General features: G+C 40.8%; 1 protein-coding gene across 1 annotated transcript in view; it reads left to right on the top strand.

Moving 5' to 3' along the window:
- The window catches only part of DSCAM (DS cell adhesion molecule), a 321,009-nt gene that overhangs the window by 46,461 nt on the left and 250,143 nt on the right, over nucleotides 1-24,405 (top strand). Inside the window, exons 2-3 of the mRNA XM_081004411.1 lie at nucleotides 3,620-3,937; nucleotides 6,682-6,828. Of these exons, the coding sequence (XP_080860537.1) occupies nucleotides 3,620-3,937; nucleotides 6,682-6,828 (465 nt within the window). The remainder of the gene's footprint in view (nucleotides 1-3,619; nucleotides 3,938-6,681; nucleotides 6,829-24,405) is intronic.

Raw genomic sequence — 24,405 nt, 5'->3', positions numbered from 1 at the left:
GCCCGCTGTATGCTGCAATCACACTGATGTATTTTGGCCTCCAAAATTGTTCATAGTGATGAATGTCACCTGAAAATGAGTGCTTATTAATGTTCATTATGTGGTTAATTCTCTCCTCCTGACATGCATGCGAATACTATTAACATTAATGAGAGCTACACAGTGGCACCATTGAGAAATAGGCACATTGATACCAACACCGTGAGGTGCCTACAGTTTCTCTAAAAGGAAACAGCACATTTTATTGTTGTAGTTTCTGTTTGAATCCTCAGTCTAATATCTTCTGTTTAGAAATTTCCACATGCAAGTTTGAGGAAACGATGAAGAGTCCATATTGTCAACTGTAGCAGCCTCCTCTTTTTATCAGCTGTGGGGAACCTTTGGCACTCCTGATATTGCTGAACCATTGGCCAAGCTTGTTGGGACAGACGGGAATTGGAGTTCGTCAGCAACTGGAGGGCTCATGGTTCCCCACACCTGTTCTTTGTCCCCCACCCCATTATATGTGGGCAGCCTTCTTCCATGCAAACCTCCATACCAGGCTCTTCTGGTTCCCTCAAGCTTTGATGTTCGGTGTGGGAAGGAGTGTTCCCTGGCAGTAACTGCATCTAAGCTGTGGAAATCCTCCATCTCCTTAATATGGACTCCCGGCACCTTCTTTATTTTTCTGTTGACTCCTGGCAAAACAGACCACCCTGTCCACTCATGCTTTTAATGTCTATATATATTCAATTCACATCTTTTAAGACTGTAAAATACATTCTCTCCAGGGAGTAGGTTCCATTGAACTTTGTGAGGCTTACTTCTGAGTAGGCTTGTGTAGAATTGCACTGTTAGTTGCCTTTTAATTGTTTGTATGGACTGGTTGTAGAGTTTCTTACTGCTGTTCTGTTTGAGATTATGTCGTTTAATTTCTACTACATGTTTTTGAAGGAATATTTATTGTTCAATAATGATGATAATCTTAATCATGTACTCTGTCTTTTCTCTCATGAGAGCCTAAGGAGGTTAACAATAAAGTGTACACAGATATATGCACCACACAAATTACACATTGCCAGTGGGACTCATAAACAATATAAGAAATATTGCTGTTATAGATGGAAATAGCAATGTTCTAAATAGTGACAATAATGTATCAAAACGTATGGTGAAATGAATTACAACAATGACCCATAAAAATAGATGCAATAGAGAATTGTATAGTAGCTGAGAAACCACAGGGTGAACTGAGAATACAAAATTCCTCTTTGTGGAATGTTTCTGTATTCTCGCTCATTAAAAAGGAGGGTGAAACGGGAGTCCTTTGCACACCTATCTAGGAGAATGATACAGACTTATTTCTGAGTTTACTTGTGCAGAATTGCACTTTGAGTTGCTTAATTCAATCATTCATGTTCTCTACTTCAATTTTATTCATACTAATTTTTTTTTAAAAAAGCTTTTATGCCCTGCTTACACTGAACTTGTCTTTGATTTTTGTCTCTTTATGTCTAAATAAATATTTGAAGGCAGTTTGGATTCATCAAAGGCAAAAATGCTAAGATATTTTTCTTTGCTCTTTAGTTGCTACAATTCTGGATTAGATTCTACCCTCTGATAAGTTTGTGCCCAGATGATATTTTGCCTCTAATACGTAAGAGATAAAGGCAATTTTAAATTAGAATGTTGATTAATTATGAATAGGTAATGGGGATTCTTTTATATTTACTTATTCAATGAGTCTAAGATGGAAATCAATAGCCTTGAACACGGGATGCAAAGATTGCAGATTATATTTTGTCTTTTTGTGTGTAGTTGCATTAAAATATATCCAGCTGAACACCCTGGCAGTGGTTTCACAAGTGATACGATGACTTTTTAAAAATCTAATATTTTTAGAAACTTGTTGACGTGTTTATTGTACATGCCACAATGACATTTTTATGATATCCCACAGAAATGCACTTCATTTGCCATGAAAAGGCACTAATGTTAGCTGTCAGTCGCTCCTTTTTTCCCTCCACAGAGAAATGCAACCACACCTATTTATCTCTGAAGAGTGTGGTTGCTTGTTAGGGTTGCCACTTTTTCTCTGGCTTTGCTCCTGTGCTTTTTAACAGTGGCCTCTCAGAGAAATGTAAAAGCAGAAGCTTTTCTAATAATTTATCTCCACTTGTTTAATTTCTGTGTGTCAGGCTGCTGTTAAATGCACAAAAGCAGGGCCAGAGGGGAGGGGTGGAATGCCACCAGCGGCTGGCGTAAGTGGCATTATTTTGTTGCCAGCATCCAATTAACTATTAATTTAATTCCTTGCATTTTGAGGTAACCCACTTACAAAACATATTTCTTTGGCTCTTAGCAAGCAACCCTGCTTAGTCCTTGGTTCATATTTTTGACAAAATTGTTTTATGCCAAGCCAGGAAACGTCCTATTAATATCTGCACTGCTGTTGGTATTCAGCACCGCACATGGCCCTGCATTAGTTTGTATTCAAATCTTCTGCCTCTTGTGTATTCAAGTCACATCTGTTTTCTTTGACGAACAAAGTGAAGTTTCTATTGCAGCTGATGCAACCCTGCAGGGTTACTTTGAATCAGCATGTGCTGCTTTTTGCAGCCATTAGCTATGAGAACCTGGACTGCCAGTTATCACTTTGTATCAGTGTCTCACAGTTTTGCCCAGGGGTACTTTGAGAGTCTTCTTTCTCCAGCTTTTTTAAAATAAAAATGATGTCAATTACCAATCTCCCTGTTCTTGCAGTTTGGGTCATAATGTCGAATGGTTAGACCTGGGTTGGGGCCAAGAAAGATGAACATCTTGATGCTGGAAGGGTAGCAGATGTGGCGGCATGAATGTGGCGAAGGAAGAGGGCAAGGAGGGACTAAGTAGAAACATAGATGGACTTTTTGGGAGTGGTTCTCCCTCCTGAGATAGGCATGAGAGAGAAGCTGTTTGTTTTCCCATAAGAGAACCTGAGAGGAAAAGCTGCTAGGTTGTTATTACAGTTGCATAGGAAACCTGCTGTCCAGGGTGCTGAACCTTCTCCTTCAAGAACAAGTTCTCTTTTTTCTGAGAGATTAGTTTAATCATCAGAATACTGACTATTACAAAAGCATAAAATGTAAAGAGAACTAAAATGAAGAAGAAGAAAGGTATTGTTTACAAAGATCAGTGTAAAAAGTTTTTGTGAAAGAGGACAATGCTACGGGCATCTTAATGAAAGTATGATGATCACTCTTCCTATTTTATTTAAAATAAAAAATGCTGACAATGTTTGGAAGAAATTTCATTTGCTTTCTCCAAAACAGTAACACTATTCCTGCTTATTATCATATTCTTTGCCCTCTGATGTAAAGTCCATGACTTCTTAGTTAATTAAATTGGTTACAGTTTTCTGCCATGACACCTGAGCAAGGAAATTGCCATCTTCCACGTGAATCCAGTTTCTCTAGCAACCTTTGTTTCATTGCAGTTTGCAAACCAAAAGATAATGCCGTATAATATAGAACAATGTCCAGCTACTGCAAAATCCCAATTAACAGTACCGTGTCATCCTTAATGAACAGATAAGAGGAAAACTGACTTTAATACCCCTACCCCCTTGCTAACTATGTACATTTCTGTTTCTGTCTTGCAGTTTTCGGTGAAGATCTACATACCAGCTTATATTTTGTCAATGCATCTTTGCAAGAGGTAGTGTTTGCTAGCACCACAGGGACTCTGGTGCCCTGTCCTGCAGCAGGGATCCCTCCTGTGACGCTCAGATGGTACCTAGCAACGGGCGAGGAGATCTACGATGTTCCAGGGATCCGCCACGTCCACCCTAATGGCACTCTCCAAATTTTCCCTTTCCCTCCTTCAAGCTTTAATAACTTAATCCATGATAACACTTACTATTGCACAGCTGAAAATCCTTCAGGGAAAATCAGAAGTCAGGATGTTCACATTAAGGCCGGTGAGTACAGTCAAATATTGCTCTGGTTAGTGTGCTAGATGGTGGTGTAGCATAGAAAAGTGGCTTGGATCATGTCCAGTGTCTTACTTGCCAGGCAGAAACATGAGAGATGTAATGTTTACAGGAATCAAAATAGGAGAACATCTACACAAGATATTGCAACTAGGGTGGCAAGATGCAAAAGAGAACAAGGTCTTGCACCATTAGTAGTTGTGTGACAAGCCACACAGCTGAAATGCATTTTGCAACACCAGGTGCAGGACCCCTGTTTTATTTTGCATCTGACCCATCCCCAGTTGCAACCTTCCAGATACTGTGATATTTCAGAATACTGGTAGGGGATTGCTTTGAGAAAAACTATCCTAATCAAACTATGTAGATGGAAAATTAATAGGCTAGGCTGGGCCCTTGACACAATAGTTTGTTTGTTTGTTTGTTTGTTTGTTTGTTTAAAAAAGCAAATGGCCTGTTGTGTGTTAAAAGACGGAATGTTAAGTCATTTCTTGCTTTATTTTCAGATATATCGTCATCAATGAAAACAAATGCAACTGAATCCACTTGATGTTAAATTCTGCATATTACTAAATTGCTACTATAGAAAATTTGATTTAATATAGAGTATGAAATTAAATATAAAGCAAGTTGGTTTTATGTGTTGTGAAAGAATTCACAAAGTCCCATTGTGCCAGTAATATGCTTACGTTAGAGCCAAGGATGATTTCCCACAAAAATAATAATCACATTTTCATCTTTGTTAACAGCTTTCTCTTTCGCTTCATCTGTTTCCACTCACTAAAACAAATCTTTGGGGACATCTGTGTTACAGACTCATATGCATTTAACTGCCATAGCTTTCCTTTATAAACGCAGGGTGGGCCATTTTTCAAAGGGTTCTTCTCTGTTGTTTCGTTTACCAACACTCTCTGTTATGGGGAACTTGAACCTCATGGCATAGCCTGTGACAGGACCTAATCAAATGGTGAGATCTAGTGAGTCTTTCCAGGTCTACTTAGTCAGGGTCCCATATAGCACCAGAACCCTAATGTTATTCAAGACTGAGTAGAATATCTTAACCCTCCTTGGTTCTTCCAATAAAGTTGTTGATATACTTTTGGTCTCTAGGCATTGTTCTACTATAAATGCCTGATACGTGGGTGGTGCTGTGGTCTAAACCACTGAGCCTCTTGGGCTTGCCGATCAGAAGGTTGGCGGTTTGAATCTGCACAACAGTGTGAGCTCCCGTTGCTCTGCCCCAGCTTCTGTCAATCTAGCAGCTCAAAAGCATACCAGTGCAAGTAGATAAATAGGTACCACTGTGCCAGAAAGGTAAAAGGCGTTTCCATTTGCTCTGGCTTCTGTCACGGTATCCTGTTGCACCAGAAGTGGTTTAGTCATGCTGGTCACATGTCCCAGAAAGCTGTCTGTGGACAAATGCTGACTCCCTCAGCCTGAAGCGAGATGAGCGCCGCACCCCATAGTCACCTTTGACTGGACGTAACTCTCCAGGGGGTCCTTTACCTTTTACCTTTACTATAAAAGGATTCAAAAGAACACATGGAAGGCATTTTCTTCTTGGTATCAGAAGCAGTCAAAGCTGCCTATATGGGTTGCTCAGAAGTCTCAGACTTCATACAAGTAGACCTTTTGCTAGCCAATACACTGACATCAGTTATCATCCGTCTCCAGCATGAGTCAGGCAGCAGTTCTTTGGGGTCACATCCTCACATCAAAAGAGTCCGTCAAGCAGTCTCTATCCTTTTCTGAATCTCAGCAGAGTCTCAATATAGTCCTCAGGGCGTTAATGAAACATCCTCCTTCCTTGTGGGACATCTTTGGGAGATGAAAAGACTAAGGAGTACGCTCTACACAAATCTGAAGTGGAGTCCCAAAGATGGTTGAATGGCATCTTGTACATCTCCTTCCAGCAACTCCTGCAGCCAAGCTGATGCCAAATGTACTGCTCTGCTTTCCTTTGGACCACATCAGCAAGGCTGGGGGATGGGTTTTGTTGTCTGGCAGCCCAGAACCTCCAGACAAATTGCCCAGGCTTGTACCTTGGAGAGGACACTTTAGTGCTGCTAACACAGCAGAAACAACACGGGGGCAGCAGTTAGGAGTTACCAGTCTCTGCAGCCACTGTGATTCTCCAGTGGTTTGACTTTGGCCCTGGAGGCACACGCCATTGTTTCTCTCGACAGATGGATGCCAAGAATAACAAATAATATATGGTGTCCTCTGCTTTCCCCTGTTCAGTCACCAAATAGCTTCATCTATGAAATGGTTATCAGACTATCAGAACTGTTGTTCACAAGTTTCATGAGGCTGGAGTAAACGACTGATATATTAATATACAATGCTACAACATTAGTAGAAAGAACTAGCATGTCATTGGATGGTGGGGCCCAACGTTTTTCAAGCTTCTGGACAAAACTGCCAGATAGTAAGAAATGAGTAAACAATGGAAGAAAAAGCAGCACTGCTCCCATTTCCCTAGAATGCATTTTAACTCATCTGTCAAATGTTCTTCATCCTGAGTGAATACAATTTTTCAAGGTCCATTTCAAGAGAACTATAGCAGAATTTGATTCTGTTGTAGGTTTTTGATTTGGGCAAATTTGGCCAGAGGGCTCCTGAAAGCTAAAGGACTCATAGGCCTCAATATATTTTGCCTGCGTTTCTGCAGGAGAATGCATTTTTCTGCATTCTTTCACTACCTGATGTCTCCTTATTTTGCTGTGTTTTAGTTTTACGGGAACCATATACAGTCCGTGTGGAGGACCAGAAAGCCATGAGAGGCAATGTAGCGGTCTTCAAGTGCATTATCCCCTCCTCTGTGGAGGCATACATCACTGTTGTCTCATGGGAGAAAGACACAGTCTCACTCGTCTCAGGTAGGCCTTGATTTCATGGTCCCATACCACCTCCAGCATCTACTTTTTCTGCTATGTTTGATGTTTCCTTTGAGTTGAAGGTAGCTGGCACCAGTATTCTGGAATGCCTTCCCTACTGAAATAGGAAAGGCCCCTTAATAATGGCATACTTCTGGCTCCTGAAAACATGCCTATTTAGGCAAGTGTTCCACTAACCTGAACTTCTGTTCTTACTGTGTTAATTGTTTTTAGCTGTTTTAATTGCCAGGCTTTTTAACTGTTTTTTAAATCATATATTTTAATGAAGTTGTTTTAGTGTCCCAATGGAATGGTCATGGTGGTTTTTTTTAGTTATCTATGATTTTTATAATTGATTTTATAGTTGTAAACTGCTTAGAAACCACTTTAGTGTTTAAGTGGTAAACAACTTAATTATAGATGTGCATGTGTGTGACAGCAGATTATATATCATCTTGTCAATGGATGAGGATGAATTTATCAACACATCAGATGGTGTTGCATGGTAGAGGGTGAGATGAAACAGTCCTCTTCCCCTGGGCTTAATTTTAAATAGGTTTGGTATATCACTATCATAATATTTGCTGGGTTGCGATTGCTGAAGTTTGGTTACTTATACTTGATTTAGCCCCAATAAAGCCTGCAACTAGTTTCCATACTTGGTATTGCATACTGACTATAATAAGTAATATTTACAGTTTTCACAAGCATGCTATTCAAATGTTCTTTAATAAATTACATGTTTCAAATAATGTCTGCTATGTAAGATATATGTATTTATTTGTATTATTGGCATATTGTAAAAGGAGTTTCATTGCTTTGTCAGGTGAAAAATGTAGACTGATAGCTGAAAAGTATGCCATATTCATAATAAAACTTACTTTCATTAGCTTTTATTTAAATGTGTTGACTTCAGTACAGTATATAAAAAGTCTAAATTAAGAAAATATAGTTTCCTACAAATGGTAAAAAAAAAACCTAAGTGATTTATGTCCATGCTATTAATAGAGATCTTTGGAATACGTTTAAATCCAAATGCTTGGATTTAGACTTTTCTTGCACCAGTGGGATCATCCTTTAAGCAGAGTTCCATTCAGAAACACACCCACTGGTAGAAAAAGGGGGCCAAAACTTTTGCTGATTTCCCATTTCCCTTGCAGTTCTTTGTGCCCTACAAAGAACCCTCTGGCACAGGATGGGAAGTGGTACTGGGGGCAGAATGGGGAATTGGCAGAAGTTACATTATGTGTAAGTTATTAACAACACATTTTTATACACACAAGAGGTGTAGCTGCTGTTTTTATGTATGTGGACAGACAGATACTGACTACTGAAGTATGAAGACAGTAAAAAAAAGTTGACTGCTGTAGTAGGACTTATAGTCCCTTGTAAGCGAACCTCCCTATGTGCAAGGGTAGAAATTAAATTGAATATGTGCGCTAGTTAATGAAGCTTTCATTTGAGAAGCATAGATGTATGTTGAACCCTGATGTTCTATCTGTCTCATAATAGCTTTGCTTGCTCTGTGCTGTAGAATGCCATCTTCAGAGGTAAACTCCATGCCCTGCTTTTTAATAGTTACAAAGAGAATTCCATTTTCAGACTTACTTAGTTCTCAGTGCCCCTTGAATTTTGGGCCAAATTTCAACTTTTTGTTTTGGGTGGTTTGGAAATACTATGATCATTTTGAGAAAAAGCAGAACACATGTCATGTTTTCAGATTTGTTTGTTTTTTGTATTTGGGGTGTCCTGGACTATGTGGCTACCAAACTACATAGCTGTAGCCCTAACAATTACAATGTCCCAGTGCCTTCCTACTTCACTGTTTTGGTGCATGGCTTGGCTTGGCATGGAAGGCTATCCATGGCTTGGTTGCATCTCAAACTTCTACTGGTTGGGCTTTCTCCAAAGAGCTAGCCATAAGATATAGCCCAGATTTGGCCCATGGTTTATAAGCTCATAGTTTGTCCAGGAGAGCTGAAAGCCTGGGTTTGGATGACATATTAAGCACAACTATTTTGGAAGGCTGTGAACCAAATTACAAGACACAAAAGTAGAATTCTGCAATGAAAATAGAAGCAGATTACTGAAATGAAAGAACAATACAAACGGGTTGCAGTAATATGATATTCTCGGTGTTATGTGGGAAGTGAAAGTACAAAGTTGTATTGAGATTTTCTTGGCAGATGCTTGATACTCCTTTAGTTGACTGCAGTACAAACAGAAGTGAACTTTACCCCGCTGATTTATATTGAGCGCTCTGTTCAGACAAATAAAGCTTCGACACCCCCAACACAACCAATGCCCTTATGTCACAAAGACAGAGCCTATGACTTTGGTCTAGGGTTGCAAGAAATATGGACTCACATGCAGTTAATTAAAAAGAACAACACTATAGGCAGTAGTAATTCACTAGTCATCACCTTCAGAGACATAAGGCTTTTCATGGTCTGGGTCCATGTTGAGCTCATATGTTGGGTTTCTTTCGTTCTTTTCTTCTCAGCAATTTGGCACAAATTAAAATATAGCAGTAAAGCACAGCATGCAAATTATGGTTTAACTCTACATTTCAAATGGTAATACTAGCTCAGTTTACTTATCTGCTTTTGAAGGGGACAGGAAAGACAGGACTCATTTATTGCAATGAGTATTTCAGAGAGATGATGAAAATTTAAATACTGGGGGGTGAGGAGAAGAACGAAGTTTGTTACTCTGCAGGGAAACCTCTTGGAACAATGTGATTTATAATTATGGTATACATGAGCTACTCCTGCTGACTAAGGGGGCTTGATGGCTTACTGCTTCACACTAGTTTCCTCTGCCCTCAGCCACTAATCACTGATAGCTGGTTCTGTATTTCACTCTTATTTGTCTTAACAAGGCTGCTTGCAATACACAGATGGGGGTGGTCTTTAAAAAAAATAAGAGAAACAAAAAAAGTGTTCATTGATTCCTCGCTCATTACAGAATGAATAATTAACAAACAACTCATGTTCCTTTAAGTGGCTATCACTCCCTAGGGTGAGATGGGGAGGGGGCAGAGAAATGACTGCAAAGGATGAACAGAGGAAATAAGTGGGGAAATGCTGAGTGTATGGAAATGAATGGAGAAAATATGAAGAGGTCAAGTGAGGAAAAGAATAGGAAGGAAGCAAAGAAAGGGCTTCTTTGTGCATCAGGAGATGGGGGTTCCAGTTAAGCACTTTAGATTTTTCCCAAATGGTGTCACCAGACTTCCCAAAGCTGCACTACCATTTTATTTCCCCTCCCCTCACACCATCATTCTCTTTGCTATGTATGGGGTCATCAGGAATTTTTGGGCACTTGGACACCCAGTGTCAACTAATAACAACAGAGGTTTTCAACCTTTCTGGGTTCTTGACCAACTACATTCTTTCTGTGGCACCCCTGTGGGGCTCAGGAGCCCAGTTATGTCACTCCTTGCCTGCAGAACCAGCAGCCTCTCAACCTTTTTCGAACACCCTCCCTTGTGGGGTGTTCCCTCAGCCTCCTCTCTTCTCCCCTCTTCTTGGGAGTCCTCTGGGCAGTTGCAGCCGCTGCCCTGGTTTCTAAGCTGCCCCCCTGCCCCAAAGAGAGGTGCCTTGTCACACTGCCCCACAGGGACCTGGGAAGCACCCCCTGACTGGCCCCAGAGGCACCATTTGCCTGTGGAGCTTGTAGCCAGGGCTGCTGCAACAAAACAGCTATGCAAGCCTTTGGGAGGCAGATACATGAGAGGGCATTAAAGGAGAGAGGGAAGGAAAGAGGGACAGAGGCCAGTGTTGCCCGTGGCACCCCTGACCATCCTTCAAGGCACCCCAGGGTGCCACAGCACACTGGTTGAAAACCACTGAATAACACAAACCATCCAATTGTCTTTATAGTTCAGTGGCATAAAGCCAACACGGAAGTCTCATTCAGGGACTTGTTGAAGTTGTTGCGGCTGGAAGTGGTACTTAGGGACTTTCCCACATAATCAGTTGAAAGGTTCATCATGATGCCCACCCAGGTCCATGAAGAGGGAGGGGAAGCTGAGTACACTTGCCCCAGGCCTCAGAGGACTAAGCTGGCCAGGGGGTCCCCTCCAAGGATTGGCTGCTTTTTTGTTTGTGTTTATAACTTTATTCTAATAAGACTCTCACCCCATGCCTCAGACTTGGGGCCGCACCCACCTCCCCAAATGTCAATAGTAATCCTGTTGTCAATAAGTATTCAAATTGGTGTCCTCCTGTTGCACAACTCTGCTCATAGTTGGCCTCTGTGAGAACAGAATGCTGAACTAGATGGGCCATTAGCCTGATTCAGCAGGTTCTTATGTTCAGTTTATATGAGTCTGGCCAGACTCTTTTGGCTTCCCTTTGGTCTTCCTGGGTTGATGAGCTGCAGTACTTTTCTCAATGCATTATCTGCCTGACACTGCAGCACACCAAAGCCAAAAGCTCTCTCTGCCTTGGAACTGTCCCAGTGGTATAAGGAGTAAGGTGCTTGTGCTTTGTTGACAGAATTCCCAGTTTGAGTCCTCTGACACCATACAGAACAGGGGTGGAGAGGCAGCCAGATTCTGTCAGGCATCTGTCTCTTCCAGACCTCAAACCTGATGTCCCCTCAGAGGAGGTGCAGGGGTCTAGAACCCCACAGTGGCTGTGACCCTGAAGACTTCTTTCAGGACTATTTATTATGGTCTTTACCAACTCAAGGCAATGAGTGGCTTGATCATGGCAGTGTAGCTGGAGAATACCAAAAGCAGTATTCCCTGTTCTTAATTTTCCTCAGAGGCTGCATCTGACCAAGGAAGCTCCCTGTAAAGTGCTGACAGACTTGATGTGAAGAATAAAACTGATGTAGGAGCTCATTCATTTTAATGAAAGTATGCTTTACTGCTCAAAAGCCATTATGTGATAAAGCTTTTGTCTATGCATGTGGTTTAGCTGAGGATTTTCAAGTGGCTCAGAGTAGAAAACCTCCACTGTGAATGATGACTAACCTGTGTTTTATTTTGATATGAAGAGAAGTTGACATTTTGGATTAAGCTGGAAATGGTGTTGCCCTATGAAGCTGTTTGAAAAGTTTAATGAGTTAAAACAAGAACCACATTATTAGAGACACTGACACACCATTGACGTGGGCGCAATATTGCAGAGACTGGATAATCTTCCCAAAGTCAACTAATTGCTAATATTATACCCATTCATATAAAATGCAGCATGGGACCAAAATTTGTTTTGAAATAATATTTCATTGAGGTTCTTTTTTTTTACTTAAACATGAGTGTTTACAGAAAAGACAAAACAAAAAGCAAAACCCTGAAGTTTCTCTCAGTGATTTTGCTCTTGTTTGCTACTATACAGAAAACCACAAACCAGCAGTTCTTGTTGACATTGTGAAAAGTGATCCTTCGAAATTATATTTGACAAAGGCATTTTATATGCTTATATGTGACAGGGTATTCTGGAAGCTAGAAGGCACCTGTAATTTTATATATGTAACCAGAAATCCAAACAGCAGCTTTACATTTTGTCAGTAATAATTTACCTGATTTTTCACTTTCTAAATGTGCTCAGCATTTGAATCAAGCTGTAACTTTATTCATAATTTACATGGAAAATAATCTAGATTTAAAAAATATTTTAGATCAAGATTATAGCTAAAAATATAGCTAAAGAACCTGAGGTCGTGTAAAATAATAATTCACAAAGGGCTATGTTTTTGTTTTAAACACCTGAAACATGGTTGTAAAAAATAATTATATTTGCTAGAGTAATATTTAATCTGTTATATATCTAGGTGCTTAAAATTTAATTTGGAGCTTTCTTGTGAAGCCATTGACGGGGCCCTTTTACAGCGCCCAGTCATTTACCAGTATGGCTCTCCTAGTATATAACTGACACCCCCCCCCAGCAGACTACTTGGTTATTTGAGTATAACAAGCATGTGTGTGTAAATAATACCCCAATTGCTCATCATTCAATAATTCCACTAATAATGTTTTTAGGATATCCGTTATTTTTGAAGCAGAAGTGTATGTTTTTATCAGGCACTCAAATGCTATTAATGTTGAACCAGTAGAAATGTTTACCGCAGGCCACAGAGACCAACATGATGCCAGGATTTCAGCTGACAGAGGAGTGTGATCCATACAGACCTGTCAACAAAAGCAGGTCAGCAGGATTGAGCAAGGGGGAAAAATCAATAATTCTTTGAATTAATCATGTGGCTGCCAGGGAGAATTATGGGTGCATGAAATGAAGTACATAGGTATACATACAGCTATAGCACCTACTGCTTTTTCTTTTTCTTTGGGGGGGAAAAAACCCGTTAGGTTTCTCTGATTCTTTTTGATCTTTCTTCATTCTCCCATATTTTAGTGGAGTCAAGCTTGTCCTGTGTATCTGCCTAAAATTCAGAATCTTTACATCAGGCAAGTCGCTGAATGCTTGCCAGAGAGCAGGGGAAACATATTGTTGTCCTTGAGGCTGATTTCCCCCCTTCTATCTGAATTTTTTGCATTAACAGCTATGAATTAATAGAGGAGGGCTGGGTTCATTGTGCCTGAGCCTCGATAGATAATGGTGCATCCTGTGCAGTGAATTGGACTCTAAAGCAATTAATGCTTCATTGCACAAGAGCTAAAAAAATTCATTGCTCTGCTGTTGATGTCTCAGGTGAGCTACTGTCCTGGCATCTAACTGAGCACTTCTGCTGTATGAGCTTTGACCTTTCTGAATAATAATAATAATAAATCTACACCTCTGTATTTGTGTTGACCTAGCTTCTCTGTCTGACTCTCTTTCTCTCAGCTGTACCTCACAGGTAGCCATGCTCCATTCTCTTCTTACTGAATATGAAGAACTGGAATGTCAGCCCTATAGATGCTCTTTAGATCTCTGCTTTGGATTGTTATTTTTATTTTTTAAAAATTGCTTCCTTATTGTTATTTATTTTATTAGAATTGTGACTTTAAAAAAAATCTTTTCAGGGTTTTTTTCAATGTAGCTTAGGGAGAACTGCTTTTGTTGGGTTGCTAAGAAGCTGAATAAATAAATGAATATAAATAAAAGTGTATGGCAATCAGAAACAGCAAGCATATAAAAACCTGCAAGGGAGCCAGGAAAAATGATGCTACAAGTTAACTTTACAAATGGTAAGAACCAGTGCTTTTTTTCTCATTGGACATTCGGCTTCCAAAAAGTGTTCGAAAACCGGAACACTTACTTCCGGGTTTTAAGACGTTTGAGAACCAAAGCATATGAGAACCAAGGTACCACTGTACTTGCCAGTGTTGTATGCAGTTTCTTAAGTGCTTCTATTGATATACTTTCTCTGGAGCAATGGGAGCAGCACATCCCTGCCCCTGCCCCTGGTACTACACTAGACCCAGTCCTGCACCTGTAACTTATAAAATGCGCATATATAATGGGAGGTAAAGGAGGAGCTTGCCTTGCTGCTGTTGGGCTGGAGTGGACCGTGAAGGAGAATTTGTGTGCATTTGCTCCTTTAGAGGAAAAAAAAAGCCAAGGGAATTTGTTGTTGACGTGGTAAGTCATTGCTGCAAGGAAGTATGCAGGCTTGCACAGTCCCCCATGTTTTTGACACCCCACCTTGAAACAGCTGCATGAGAACTCATGCAGCATAGTGAATAAGCACCTGCTCTCTGCTGCACCAAATCGCACTTGAAGGCTACAGAACGTTACATGGAAAACACTCATGACAAGCTGCTATGTGGCTGTACCCTAAACAGTAGCTTCTGTGCCCTTTTCTTTAATGTGTGAAGGATTTATCCTCTGTAAAACAGCAATAGCTTTGGGGGGGGGGAGAGAGAAGATACATACATAAAATGGTGGCAAAAACCTAAAGCTTTGCCTCTGCTTTGTTGTGAATTTGGTTACAGACAGCCAAGAAGATTAATGTTCCTGTGTCTGATCTTACAGGCCACCTACTGTAAGAGAGAGTGAGAGCTGCATTCTCCCCTCCCCCTAAACAAATGCACATTCTATATTTTTCAGATGTCGAAAATTGTCATGTACAACTAGAAGAAGGTCACTTTTAGCTCTTCACCTAGGGATAAAATCTGACTGAATTCCATTTGGGGAATGGCCTAGTACTTGATGTCTGCTTTCACTGTGAATTCAAATTTATTTTCCCCTTTTATCTATGGGCTTTTAGAAACAAATGGATCGTGATGTGCTACTTCTGGAAGGTCAGGGCTACCCAGTTCAGGGATTCTGTGATTCAGCAGAGAAAATAGAGTAGACTTGCATCATTTTTCTTTCAGATAATGCTGCAAATGACTTGCATGTTTGCTTCTCTAATCTGTTTTCCAAAATGTGGCCCCAGAATTGCTGAGAAGGTTTGGAAAAGGCATTTGGATTCAGGGAACATGTTTGAATGTTGGTTTCTGAATTACAAAGCTGTGGGCTTTGATCTCCTCAGAGCAGCCACCTCTCTGTAGCATTCCAAATGTATACCATGGGCAAAGGTAAAAGTAAAAAGGTAAAGGTAAAGGGACCCCTGACCGTTAGGTCCAGTTGCGGAAGACTCTGGGGTTGCAGCGCTCATCTCGCTTTATTGGCCAAGAGAGCTGGTGTAAAGCTTCCGGGTCATGTGGCCAGCATGACTAAGCCACTTCTGGTGAACCAGAGCAGTGCACAGAAATGCCGTTTACCTTCCCACCTCAGCGGTACCTATTTATCTACTTGCACTGCATGCTTTCGAACTGCTAGGTTGGCAGGTAAAAGTAGCTGTGTTAATTAAGCCAAACTCACAAAGAAAAAGTAGTTTTTACAGACTGAGTGTAATGATTCCCCCCAAAAGAGTTTCTGGGCAGGCCTCTGACAAAAAGAGAAGGAAGATAATTGAGCCCTGCTCTGCTGCCCACATGCTGGTCATTGGCTTGCAGAATCAATTTCTAGGGCTCCATGTGATTCTTTGGAGACATTTTGGATATGTAATGACATTAAACATCTTTTGCTCACGCGCTAATGATAATTTTCGATGTGCATTTGATTACAATTTAATGAAGGTCATTAAAGCTGGAAGAAGAAGGACCCAAATTAACACATTTTATCTGCATTGGTGCAGCTTCTCAGAATAATAACTGGACCAATTTGGAACGAGCTATTGTCCTTCTACTAATAAAAAAAACTCTTTGCCCTCAAAGTCATGTTGTTCAAAAGAACACAATATCTGAAGGGCCAGCTAAGGGACAATAAGAGTGTGGAACATTCCACAAGGTCACAACCCCTTAGAGTGTTCTCGGCCCTCTCTTACATCAGAGAGCAGGGCTTGAGGACACTCCCAAGTCTCTGCTTGTGGACCCATCATACGGGGAGGGCTAGGCTCTTGCAGGCCAACTGCCATTCTTGGAGTCTTCCTTCTTTTCTGGAGGAATTGCTGTTGACTATCCTCCCTTACAATGTGTCTCTGTCCTGTAACTTTCTCTGCTGAGGCATCTTATGCACTTGCCCCCTCAAGGTGACCAATTCTTATGTATTTAACTAAAATGCAAAGGGAACTTTCCTGATGAAACAAAATAAGTCAGTAGGTGAGGTGTAATGCTAGTCATACGCAGAGTAGACCCATGGAGATCAATGGACTTAATTCTAGTTTTTGTATAACTTGGTTTGATATAATGAAGTATGTTTTGAAAGAGCAAAATATTCAGGGGAATTTATCCAGACTTTGATGGCACCGACCTTAAATGCAAGTCAAACCAAAGGCATTGCCCAGCAGACTTTGCAGCCTGGCTGTATGCTTCAGAATTTCTCATTAAAGCATTGGCCTGAGGCAAGTACCCATCCACTCATCAGAAACTGGGGTATCTTATGCTCCTGCCTGCTCAAGGTGAAAAATGCCTGTATATTTAACTAAATAGGCTCCCATTAAGGATGCAAAAATAGCATTGATTTTATTTAAGAGGAACAGCCTGAATAAATGGTGCAGTTAAACTGCTACATACAAATCATCTAAGCTTCAACAGTTTTAATTCAGAGGAAATAAGATATTCTGCAGTAATGTTCTGTAGGAGGAAGTTAACAGATACAAAACACATGAGATGCTCACTTAATTGAACCTATAGAGGCCTTCCTTTTCTCCCTCAAACAAACACACTGACAAGAAATGCAATATCATCTGCGATAGATTCTAGTTTAAGCCACTTAACATGCACTGATGCTTCAGATGAGGCATAAACTAGAAGATTAAGATGCAGCTTGAAATCAGCCACAACATATGCCATTTCTAAAAAGACATAACTCCAAAATATCAATAGAGAAAACCATGTAAAAGAAGAGGGCCAGGACCTTTGCAATTCCAAAGGCTTTAATTGAATTTGCATGCGCTGATGAATACCTTCATTACCTTTTAAATGTTCAGTCTTGCTGCTTCCTTGCAGTAAATGCTTAAATAATAGCTTAGTTAACAAGAAGATGATGCCATATAAGCCAGGATGACTTTGGATAGTGAACAGATGGGGAAGCACCACTTTTTGTGTTTCCAGGAGAAATATTGACAAGGGAGCTTTCACAGCTGCAGAATGAGATGTGTGATGTTACATCCACATATTGTGCATACAAGTGCAGGAGAAATGTTTGCTGGAAAGAAACACACACACTCACATATACCACACTGGGCCACCTGGAAAAGATGAGGCAAGTTCAAAACCCTGCACCCAAAGGAATTCTAATGTGCCCTGAGAATGAGGCAACAAAGAAGGTCTTCAGGGGGAAACTTTAGAGAAACTGGAGGACAGATTTTGTCACAGGAAAAGTGCACATGAAAGGTAGATATGGCCTGCTTATTTGCCCACAAGACAAAGTATTCTTGAGTGGTGGGCTTTATGTTTTTGTCAGCAGTCTACGAAGGCTGTGCACTCATGCAGACTAGTTTTAGGGGTAGATGGAGTATTTAGCTGAAATTTACCTTTCGCCTTTCCTTAAGTCAGGCTTCCTCAAACTCGGACCTCCAGATGTTTTTGGCCTACAACTCCCATGATCCCCAGCTAGCAGGACCAGTGGTCAGGGATGATGGGAATTGTAGTCTCAAACATCTGGAGGGCTGAGTTTGAGGAAGCCTACCTTAGGTGATCCTGGTCCTCTGCATCTTGATGCAGAATGCTGCTCACAACAATCTGGCACTGTTAAGTCACTCATATTTGTAAGCACCTTCAGGTTCTTATTATATAAATTTAGGTGTAGAAAACAGTGCTGAGCTGATAATTTAATGGTTTTGTGCCATCTGGCATTAACAATGATGGTGTATGCTTTTCTTGGATTCTATAGTTATTGTCGTGGGAGACAGTGAGGACACCTCATCTGCTGTACTGTATGACTGACAATGACACCATGCTGGGTTTCAGGGAGGAAGATGTGACAAAATAGTTCATAGCCAGCCACAGAGTGGCATGAGGTGTGGCTACCTGGCCCGTGTGCTTAACATTATTATGATAGCTTTGTATGGGATGCCCACTGTATTGCTGATGAAGATGCACCTGGAAGATCTGCCTCCATCTTCACTCTGATTCTGCTGCTGTGAGAAGCCCATGTAAACCAAATGTTAGAATACGGTATTTGAGACAGTGTTTCTGATTTGGTTTGCTTATATCAGAGCTCCTTACAAGGTTCCTAGGCAGAAGCAAGGTTTGGTATTACTTAACATTTATGGCACAGATGAAACAGGGCACCTACAAATCAGACGTCTGTTGCAGTGTATGGGTCTGAATATACCTGTGGTTCTACTATGTGAAAATGCCTACTTGATAGTAAAAAAAAAAAGCAGTGTCTTGTGGCACCTTAAAATCTGAAAGAGACCACCACGGCTACCCCTCTGGAAATTTTAACAATAGAAGACAATAGATGATGATGAGAATGATCTTTATTATTCATCTTTATAGTTTAATTTGGGTTGTTGAAATGCTTTCCCAGGGCACTGCATGTAGATATTAAAGGGCAAATAATAGCTACACCGGAAGTCTTAACCAACAACCACTTACACATAAACTGAGATTTAATTGACTTCACAGTGAGAGTTAAAAATTTAAAGTTCATAACTTCCATTGCTATTTATGTAATGAGGTGTTTCTCGGTAATCTACAAAATCTAAGTTATTAGAAATCTCTATATATGCTAAGGGATCCGGTTTCTTCCCTTTTAACTTTGAGATAAATCAGGGAAGGTGATTATAAAGAACTGTGCTAATACAGGGTGTGTCACCCTCTCCTTAGGGTCATTCCATGTTTGCATCAGGATCGCTAAGCACTCAACTTACATTTAGCAGCAGTTACTCTTTATTCACATATCTTTCAAACGGGTGTGCTGCTGCAGGGAAGAACATTGATCCTTGGTCTTTTATTCGTGATTTGGAACAGCCCATGTTGCAGATTGAGGGAGTTCATTATGGACTAGCCAAGAGCTAGACAATATGGCACCTTCCAGATGCTGTTAAAGTACAGCTCCCATCACCCCCAGTCTTTGGCCATGTTGGCTGGTGCTGGAGCCCAGCCATATCTGGAGGACACTGCATGGGCTACCCTACTACCTGAATTTACAAGAAGGCAAAGTGCTTAGTGTAGAGATGGGCAAGTAGCCATGTTCTGGCCCCCCAGATGAATGGAGCTCTTTGAGCATTTCATTCAAACCCTTGAAAAACCTTCAGGAAGACTTTTCAAGTGCTTAAAAGAATGCACAAAAGTGATTCAGTTTACTCTCTTGTCATCCACACCTCACTCCCGAAGGTGAGGAGACACAGTTTTGGAATCAAGAGGGCACAATGGATGACAGAGGTGGTTCCTTCTCTGCATACTGTCAGGGGGAGTTGGTGGTGGTGGTATTTGAAGATACTCAGCTGCTGTTTGAAGAAACTCAAAACAGTATTTTTGGGTGTGTTTTTGAGAGCAGTTTTTCAGAGAGAAAAAGTCATTGCATTGGAAAGTGAAGGTAGGAGTATGAAGCAAGTTTGATAATTGAGGAAAAAAATTGGGAAACAACATAGCCGCAACTGGTAGTGGCATTTCATTTTTCTGTAAAACTTTCATGCTCCCAAAGGATTTTAAAGTGCCTGGCAAGTAAATAGTCAGCCTTTTTAGGAAAACCTGAAGGTTGACCTTTGTATGGGTAGGTGCAAGGAACAAATACTTTGAAACTGTTTCACAATCCCATTTTGTTTCCTACTGAGATTTTGACTACTCAATGCTGCTTTTTCATTTTTTAATGGTTATATATTTCACTGAATGAGTGATCCTAAGGGAGTACTCAATTCACTTATTTTCAGATCAATTCCCAAATGTGTGCTTCATCCTTCCTCAGTAAACATTTTTACAAAACACTTTGGGCCACCCTCTGTACCTGCCATGGAGGTTCTAAACTGGAGAGAGGATTTAACTAAATTGCAGCAGATATTACACACACACACACACACACACACACACACCCCACAGCCAAATATGTATTTGTTCTGAAAGTAGTGCACTATGATGGAGGAAAAAATATTGGGGAAAAATACTCATGTAATAAATACCCACAGTGTTGTGATGCTCTGCCTTCTGTGCTCTTTGTTCACTGGCACACTCATTGAGTCATTCTAGGGCTTCCACAGGTGTAGGGCAGCCCTGACCTTATCCAATCCCCACACTATCTAGGTAAGTGATAGCAGTGCTGCTGTCAGGAGGATGGCACCAAGCCAGCCACTCCTGCTCAGACTGCTGACTTCCCTTCCTTGCTGTCTCTCAGCTCTTGACCTCATTTGTCCACTTTGCTGTTGAATCTGTTTGGCTGTGATTTTAGCTGCCTTTTACACATTTCCCACTTGATACGTTGAGGAAAGGGACACTACTGGTCCTGCTCACTAGTTATCCGCATATTGGTGCAAAGTCTGCAGGGAGGAAGCCTGTACGTGAGCAGCTTGCCATGCATAGCCTTGCACATGATTGGGGGTCTCAAATGTTGTGTTTTGAGTTGCCCAAAGTTCCCTCCCACTTACAAAGAGAAAGGTGTGTGAATTGTTTGGTGAGGTTGATTGGTACAGCAGGAAAAGCAAAGGAAAACAGGAGACTTGTTTTTAAGGCATGTTGACAGCATTGCCTTGGCCATAGCCTGTGGCTCCAAGGAACTCTAATGCCAAATGACAATAGTGCTTCATGTCATGTAATTTTCAGCTTCTGGTTATCCATGGTGGGGATATCCTTAGGTTCAAGGATGAATGAGGTGATGCACTGAGCCAGAAACCCATGTTTCTACTACGTCTCAGGCTATGGCTGTATTCCTGTGCAAAAAGAGGAACTTCCATCCCAAAATCCCTAGAACCAAGGCCTGCATATTTCCCTGCCCCTATATGCATATATCCCATAGCTAGCATTAACAGGGTATGGAATTGTAAGAAGAACTAATGAATTCCACGAACAACACAGTGCACTATCTATGCTTGATTAGTTTCTTAAAAAGAGAATTTTACAAGGCACACAGGGCACATTCCCATTATCTGTTGCTAGCACTAAAATGCAGGTCTCATATTTCTGGTGCTATGCAATGCTGCTGTTTTACAAGTCTTTCTTCCTATAATATTGCCAACCAAATATTCCCTACAGGCCTGGTTCACCCCACCACCCCTTTCCCCATGCTTCTCCCCAGACTGACTTTCTTTCTACAACTGCTATCCTACTTTATTAGGATAAATGTGGCATCTGTGGATTTGGGTCCTCTCCCCCGCCCTGCTTTTGTGCCTCTCTACACATCCTTGCAGAGCATCTCCTGGGAGCCATATTCTCTTTGTTCATGTTTTAGTCTTGAAATCAGTGCTTGAATGTAGCTGTACTTTACAGATTGGCAATTTCAGTATAATTAAGCTTCATGAATATGAAGGTTCCTTTAGAATTCCCACAATGCCCCGTGGTTAGATTTAGCAGTAAAATTCTGTCTCTTCTCATTTGTGACCTATTAGGGTGTCACTTTTGCTCAGCAGCTACATGATGTTGATTCTCAAGAACTACAAACTGCATATTTGTTAATTTTTAATCCTTGGCAGATTGACTCTGAAAGGTGCTTAACCAGAATAAGAACAGTTGCGTCAACAGATACCGTAATAGCCTTGTTTCCGATAGGAAAACACTGGAGCCCTGAATGGCGACACTAAACACCTGAGGGGCCAGTGTAGATGAGTGTGCTAGCTCTTCTCCCTCCCTCCCTCCCTCCTTGGTTTTTGTCATCCTTCAAAATGCTCCCTTAACATTTTAGAACCTTAATTATGCAGAGTTCTAAAATGTGCAGGGAGACTTCATAGATGCAAAAGAGCTCCTTGGTTGAGATTATTGCCTTCCATGAGTTGGAAGGCAATAGAAATGGCAGTGTGTGTGCAGCTAGCCTATTGATTCCCACTGCCTCCCCCACGGGAACATAGGGAGCTACCTTGGTTCATCAAGCTCAGTATTATCTGTAGCGGCTCTCCAGTCCTACCTGCAGATGCTGGGATTTGAGCTTGGAACCTTATGCATGCAAGGCAGATGTTCTACTACAACTGCTTGGAGAACCCACACAAGATATTGAGCCAGAAACAGAAATTGCCCCCCGCCCCCGGTATAATGATTATTTGGTTTACTTTTTACGACATTTGTGACGAGTTGAAATAATGTGATGCTGGGGTTTTTTACACTGCTTTCTATAAATGCATAGAACAAATAAGACTTTGATAACTTAATTGAGAATATAAAAAACCAACACAAAGACTGCCTGACAAGGTGACAAAGATGTGACCAGGTGACCTTTCATTTTAGATAAACCTTTGGGAGAATTCAATGAATCCTACTGGGAAGGATTGTTTGAATAATATTGATTGATTTGAATAATAAAGAACTGGGAGGACCTTTCTTTATTGTTGCAATAGATGAATAGTTTGAAGAAAAGTCAGGCGGGAAGAAGGTGCTATGGAGTTGGCTAATATTGAAATGCATTGATAGAATAGCTAATGAAGAACACGATTTAAATAACTGATTAAAAGAGTTGTAATTTGAAATGGATTAGGATACTATGGGATTGATCAATGCATTACATATTAACCGTTAATGAAATTGGGAATGCATGCTTTGATATGCTTCTCCACACAAAAATGAACAGGTAAAAATGGCTTGATTAACTGACATCAATGCTATTGTGAGAAAAGGATGTGAAAACTTTGGACAGGTGGTTGAAGACCAACGTCTATGAGGAAAGGTCTGCAGATAGTCATGTTTTTGATGGGGACCTAACACATTTTAACTTCCAGTATTGACCATTGCAGTATCCTCAAGAGGAGGTTGCCCCTTAAGGAGACTTGGAAGCTGCGGCTGATGCCATCTAGTGTGCTCTTTCTACTGACTACCGTGGTGGAGGTGTGAACATGTTTAACCAGTGTCATGGCAACTGCGCTGGCTACCTGTTGGCTTCCAGGAATAATTCAATGTGTGGATACCATTGATGGCTCAAGGCATTTTGCTGCCTGAAAAGCAGCACGTGTCCCCTCTCACTAAGGCAGACACTTTAAAAAGCCTTTCTACATCAGTCAGGCAACAATTCTTGCCTTTATCTTTCTCTCCACATCCTGTTTCACTCTGCTGTGTGGCAAGACTCACCCTGACTGATGTTGACCGGCTGGCTCAGGGACCAATACCCACTGGGGAACTGTTTCAGAGGTATTTCAGGAAGCACATTTTGCAGTATTGTGTGTGTGTGATATTATATATTATTTAATAACTAATATAAATATATAAAATTCCCTTTGTTCTTAAAATAGCTCAACATCCGCATAAGGCATGGGCTCTGCTTCAGTATTTTGGTGTCTTCTTTGGCTTGGGGCAATGCTGTCGTTACGAGGTAGAATGCTTGGGAACAAAGTATTGTGACACCTGATCTAATTCACACTTGATTTTGTTTTGCCTTTTAAACCATCCCATTCCTTCTCAGCCTAGAATGTTCATAATAATATCCAAGAGTCTAGCGAAGGTCATGCTGTGTGCATGTGTCATGCTTAATTGTAATTGAACACGTCATTCCTGAATTTCCTTACCCGCCTCAGGACAGGGAGTCAGAAAGACTGTATTTAACATCCCAATTAGCTTCCCTGAGGCTCAGAATGACATGGTTAGTGATAGTGCAAGAAAAAATAAAATAAAATAAAATAGAAGGCCCTGTTCTCCAAGAAAAGGAAAATAGGGAATTGTATCAAGAGGGAGAGATGGGTCATCTTTTCACTCTTAAGCGCAGAATAAATGTGATTTAGTTCAATCATGTCCACTTGAGAAAGTATTAAAATAATGCACATGTAACCTGCTTGACAGCTTGGCCACTAATGGAGTTAAGTGATAAAATGCCTTTTGCCCAGTGCACACTAGATAGGCCCCTGGAACTTTGTAGATACAGGTAAGAATCTGGAGGCATTAAGATTCCCAGAGGAGCAGAAGCACCAGTGGCATGTCAGTAATACAGAAATATCAAGGGAAGATACATATGAATAAGGAAATGGAAGGAGGTGGAAATGAATGGTGACGATCCAAAACACTTGAGTGCTGATTTTAAGTCTGAGAGTTGATGTTATCATTTAAAAAATATAATAAAAACAAGA

The sequence above is a fragment of the Podarcis pityusensis genome (genome assembly GCF_964106645.2).
Source record: "Podarcis pityusensis genome assembly, chromosome: 4".
Taxonomy (NCBI): domain Eukaryota; kingdom Metazoa; phylum Chordata; class Lepidosauria; order Squamata; family Lacertidae; genus Podarcis; species Podarcis pityusensis.
This window is presented reverse-complemented; position numbering and strand designations above follow the sequence as displayed.